The following is a 5,644-nucleotide window of genomic DNA, read 5'->3' as shown; positions in this document are numbered from 1 at the left end:
TTTGCGGTGACAATGGTGAAAAAATGGAGGAAAGATTGATCACAGAAAGTTATTCAATTTCTTTTTTTCATATAAATCGTTATAATTCTTTGTGATTTGTCGCGCGACACATAAATCATGTCAGACCCTTAAGTTTTACCTAATCTAAATAAATTGTCTTAGACTAGTGCGATTTAATCTTTGAAAATGTTAAAAACGTTATCTTAAAATTATTTGTGTATCAATGAAATCTCAATATTTTAAGATGATTTATGTTTATTATTTTATCATTTATATTATATTATTTAAAAATTTTTGGTGTATGTGTATTGATAAGTTTTGTATAATTCAAAATTCTTCTTCTTCTTTCTTGCATTATAAAAGTGAATTTTATTAAGTTAGGGTTAACTTGTATAAACTTGTATGCCAAATAGAAAGTGGAGATTCATTAATTTTAGTTGCTGTTTAATTTATTTAGGTAAAAAAGTCTTTATTGTGACATACTTTTAAATAGCAACCTAACACAAACTATCCAAGTTCCAACTAAAAAGTTCTAGACCATTCGAAAGCAAGACAAACAAAAGGAACCCGATGGACACACCCGTTGGAATCCAACGGCCCAGATCAAACAGAAGCTTCAGGATAAATCTCTCGCCACTCAATTGATCTTCTCGTCCCATTGCAAACAACGAAAAGAGAGTGAATAAAAACCTAATCCCTCACTCACTGTTACTCTTCAGCTCAACAACTACCGCACCACCAAAACGCACTGTTGCTTCCATCGTTATCCGTAACCGCAACCCAATCCTCATTTCAACGCTCCTTAAACCCTAATTCGATTCAATCGTGATTCAGTTTAGTTCAGTTCCATGGCGTCATCAACATTCTCTGGAGCTCCCTCTGCCGGCTCGCTCGTCGCGCCACCGCAGAAGCTCTCCTCCTGCGCCTCCATTTCTTCCCTTCCCTTCGCGGCCGGAAGAACGCGACTCAACGGCGTTGTTCTTGCCAGGAGGAACCGGTGCCCCAGGGTCTCTGCCATGGCCAAGGAGTTGCATTTCAACAAGGATGGTTCAGCTATCAAGAAGCTCCAGGTATATTAGGACGAGTAACAATAACAGTAACTTTGACTGAGAAAGTGAGTTTAGCTAGAAAGAGTGAGTAGTGCAACTAAACCGTGAAATTAGCTCCTGAAATGATACGTTTTGATTAAAGTTGCTACGTTTATTTGTATGGTTTTTAATTCGTTCGTATTTTTGTTCAAGTGAAGTTCGTTCTTAACATTTTGTGCGGATAATTATAATTAGAGGATTCGTTGTTACAGAGAGTGGTTTGGTTAGAGCACATTATGAGGGGTTCAAATGGTGTTTTCAAAATTTCATGGATAGGTATACTTGCTAATTATAATTTATGCGCATAATGATATTTTTTCCCCTGTATGTTGCAGAGTGGCGTGAACAAGCTTGCGGATTTGGTTGGGGTTACTCTTGGTCCTAAAGGAAGGAATGTTGTTCTTGAGAGCAAGTATGGCTCACCTAAGATTGTTAATGATGGTGTCACTGTCGCCAAAGAGGTGTGTACTTTGTAGTGTTCTAGTTATTTCATCGTTTTTTAGGTTCAGATACAGGTTATTGATTCTTTAATGGGAAAATAAAGCAAAAGAACTATTGTTATATTATAAGAATAATCATGTCGCTGAATTTTTTATTAGGACCTATGATAATGTTTTTTAAAATTAGAAAAAGGTTTAGAAACTATTCTTTTCCATTCATGAGAAAAGAATAAAAATTCTTGTTTTTGATGTTTTTTCATAAGTTTATCTAATACTTTATGTTTTGTTTTTAATTGATCCTTATGTTACATTTGGCTTGAGTAGGTTGAGTTGGAAGACCCTGTTGAGAATATTGGAGCCAAATTGGTGAGACAGGCAGCTGCCAAGACAAACGACTTGGCTGGTGATGGAACCACTACATCTGTTGTTCTTGCTCAGGGTCTCATTGCTGAAGGAGTTAAGGTAGGTTGTTCCATATGCAGCACTGTAAATTGAAAACAACTGTTTGGTTTGATTTCCATGTTTTACATATTGTCATTGTTAGGCCTCATTTCTCAGAAAAATTGACAGGTTGTTGCAGCTGGTGCTAACCCTGTGCTCATCACCCGTGGGATTGAAAAGACAACAAAAGCCCTTGTATCTGAGCTTAAACAGATGTCAAAGGAGGTGATGCATTTTTCCACTTTTTTCCTCCTCGTTTTACTTTTGAGCTGTTATGTTGGGTGTTCATATTCTTAAAGTATTCTGGCAATTCATCTCTGATTGATTATTTCAAAATCCATTTGCTGTGAGACTGTGACATAATTTTGTGCTCACATGGATTACAGGTTGAAGATAGTGAGTTGGCAGATGTGGCAGCAGTTAGTGCAGGAAACAATTATGAAGTCGGGAATATGATAGCTGAAGCAATGAGCAAGGTTGGAAGAAAGGGTGTCNTGAGGGGATGCAATTTGACCGTGGCTACATTTCACCATACTTTGTCACTGATAGTGAGAAAATGGCTGTTGAATATGAGAATTGCAAGGTTTGACATTTATTTTCTTCTGGCAAGTGATTGCTAATTTCCATTCTTTATATCCATTATAATTTATGCTGTATATATTGTGCAGTTGCTGTTGGTTGATAAAAAGATAACAAATGCAAGGGATCTAATTAACATTCTGGAGGATGCAATTAGAAGTGGATTCCCTATTTTGATTATTGCAGAGGATATTGAACAAGAACCTCTAGCAACTCTTGTGGTGAACAAACTGAGAGGATCACTGAAGATTGCGGCACTGAAGGCCCCTGGATTTGGAGAACGCAAGAGCCAGTACCTTGATGATATTGCTATCTTAACTGGAGGTATGTAAATTTAATGCTTCCTTGTCCTCAATTAATTCTTTCTTGGGTTTAATTTGGAAGCATAAATATTTCACCATTTTAGTTTTGGCAGCATTTTATTACTGTTGATATTGATGTCTTTTTATATACCCATGGGATTATAGGTACTGTAATCAGGGAGGAAGTTGGCCTTACCCTAGACAAAGCTGGGAAAGAGGTTTTGGGGCAGGCCTCCAAGGTGGTGCTCACCAAGGATACAACCACAATTGTTGGTGATGGTAGTACCCAAGAAGCAGTGACTAAGAGAGTTGCACAAATTAAGAACCAAATTGAGGTCTGTTTTTTGCCTGTCCCTGTCTCATCTTAGCATGTCTCAAAATTTTTTTTACATGCAAATATCTCATGTATAGGGGTTCATTGGGACATTGTAAAGAGTGCATATCTATTGAGACTCCCGATAATTATGAAGTTCTGTAGTGCTGGTAGATATGTTCATTCTTGCTGTTTTCAACAATTATATTTGTTTATTTCAGGCTGCAGAGCAAGAGTATGAAAAGGAGAAGCTTAATGAAAGAATAGCAAAATTGTCTGGTGGTGTTGCTGTTATACAGGTAATTCACTCATTGAACTATTTAATAAAAAGCTGATTATGAACTTTGTATAAGCCATATTGACTCATGAAAGTTTGTTTTGTGTGTGTGCAGGTTGGAGCACAAACTGAGACAGAGCTCAAAGAAAAGAAGTTGAGAGTTGAAGATGCTCTTAATGCTACAAAGGTATGATTCTCTTTCCTGTAAGGTTTATTAGGCATTTTTGTACTCTGTTTAAGTGGTCTGAATCTTTTGTTGATTCTTCAGGCAGCTGTTGAGGAAGGTATTGTAGTTGGTGGTGGGTGCACTCTGTTAAGACTTGCTTCAAAGGTGGATGCTATCAAGGATGGCCTTGATAATGATGAAGAGAAAGTAAGTCATTTATTAGATTGGGCATATGATATATTTGTTTGGGTTCTTTGAAATGCTCCCCACTTTTGTTCAATGACATATACTACTTATTGGCTTTCCCATTGTCTCAGCGGTTTCAAAATTATTATATTTTGTTGTATTGCAGGTTGGAGCAGATATTGTTAAAAGAGCTCTCAGTTACCCTCTGAAATTGATTGCCAAGAATGCTGGTGTAAATGGCAGTGTTGTCAGTGAGAAGGTACTCGGATTGGATATCTTGTGCATTCCTCCTTACTCGACATTTTATTTAAATGCTTATGTTATGACTCTGCATGTTGTGATTAGGTTCTTTCCAACGACAATCATAGATATGGATATAATGCTGCCACTGGAAAATATGAAGATTTAATGGCTGCTGGAATCATTGATCCAACAAAGGTGAATTTCTGTTTGACTATTATTGCATTAGTTTTTATTTTACCTGCATTTGATCCTCTAGCTATTAGTATGGATATAATTAGTTTTTATTTTATTTTTAGCTTTTAGTATGCTGGTGTCTTTTCGATGGTGTCCTATATAATCGGGTTTTAATTCGTTTTAATTATAAATGGATGACATCATCATCGTAACCATTATTATTAAGTTTACAACTGGCTGTAGGGAACCTGAGATTACCATGAAAGGTTTACAGTTATGGTTCTTTCCGTTATATACTAGATATGAAACTTGTTTACTTAAGAATCCTATTCTTTTTGTGTAGGTGGTGAGATGTTGCCTGGAGCATGCAGCCTCTGTGGCAAAAACGTTCTTGATGTCAGACTGTGTGGTTGTTGAGATTAAGGAGCCTGAGCCTGTACCTGCTGCCAACCCCATGGACAATTCAGGTATGTAAAAACTATAGACAACTGAAAATTAAAACAAAAACTAGGTAGATGCCAGGTTAGCTGATTCCATTTCTTTTCTCTCTCTCTCAGGATACGGCTACTAAAGTAAAGAGCTGCTTCAGTGAGAACAATATTTTCGCCGCTGAGGAAACACAGTGTGGTAGTTGTTTTCATTTGTAGCAACTAGTCTAATGTATGATGGTTTCTTCATTATTGTAGCATGATGAGCTAGATAGAGTGGCGCTTTTCTTTTTAATTATTTTTTGAAATTAATAATATAAAAAATTTTGCCTATCAATTATGTGGAGATCCACTTAGCTCCTGGTTTTACCCCTTTATTAGTGTCAACGTTCAATACAAGTTAATCACCAATGTCTTGAAAAGAATAGATCAAATGGCTGGGTAAAAGTCATGTGTTTGTTTAAATTTCACTGATCCAATTGGTAATTAATTATAAATATGATTGTTTGAAATGAGCGTCGTTCATATATCTATTGTTCTAAACTTCTAGACTCTAGTAGCCATCTACTTAGCAAGTTTCCTAAGAACTCGATCGGAAGTGCATTTACCTCAGGTGACAACTGCTAGCAATTTTATTTGGTTTAGCTTTTATGAAGGTTTGGTAATGGTTTGTTTCGAATAAACTACTATTGAAAGAAGAAAACGTTAATAAGATTATCTATAAAAAAAATAAATGTTTTTATACTCAGATGAATTTGGTGTATTGACAAAATTAAGTACTAAATTTGTATTGACTTTGTTAAAAGATTATATTAAACTTAAGACTATTTCTTCCCGAAACAACCACTGCCACATTTTCTTTCTACCAAAATCTATCTTAGCACAATTTCTCAAAGATCTGTTCCCAGTTCTGCGTCTGTACGCATTTCGGTGTTCACGATTCATGTCAATGCCACTTGCCTTTCCCTCTTCTCCATCCTCCTCCTCCTCCTCCTCCCTCTCCTTGA

At 36.3% G+C, this 5,644-nt stretch overlaps 1 protein-coding gene across 1 annotated transcript; it reads left to right on the top strand.

The window, feature by feature from the left end:
- On the top strand, window positions 649-5,009 carry LOC107613080 (ruBisCO large subunit-binding protein subunit beta, chloroplastic; the record flags this gene model as incomplete). The annotated part of the gene is given in 15 exon segments (XM_016314929.2): window positions 649-1,070; window positions 1,424-1,549; window positions 1,853-1,990; window positions 2,099-2,194; window positions 2,356-2,463; window positions 2,469-2,552; window positions 2,638-2,872; window positions 3,016-3,185; window positions 3,385-3,462; window positions 3,556-3,627; window positions 3,709-3,813; window positions 3,959-4,051; window positions 4,138-4,230; window positions 4,553-4,676; window positions 4,767-5,009. Coding segments are annotated over 15 exon segments (1,758 nt in total), but the record flags the coding sequence as incomplete, so codon positions are not given.

This window comes from Arachis ipaensis, chromosome B08 (genome assembly GCF_000816755.2).
Source record: "Arachis ipaensis cultivar K30076 chromosome B08, Araip1.1, whole genome shotgun sequence".
NCBI lineage: Eukaryota > Viridiplantae > Streptophyta > Magnoliopsida > Fabales > Fabaceae > Arachis > Arachis ipaensis.
The sequence above is the reverse complement of the archived record's forward strand: the minus strand, read 5'-3'. Positions and strand labels throughout refer to the sequence as shown.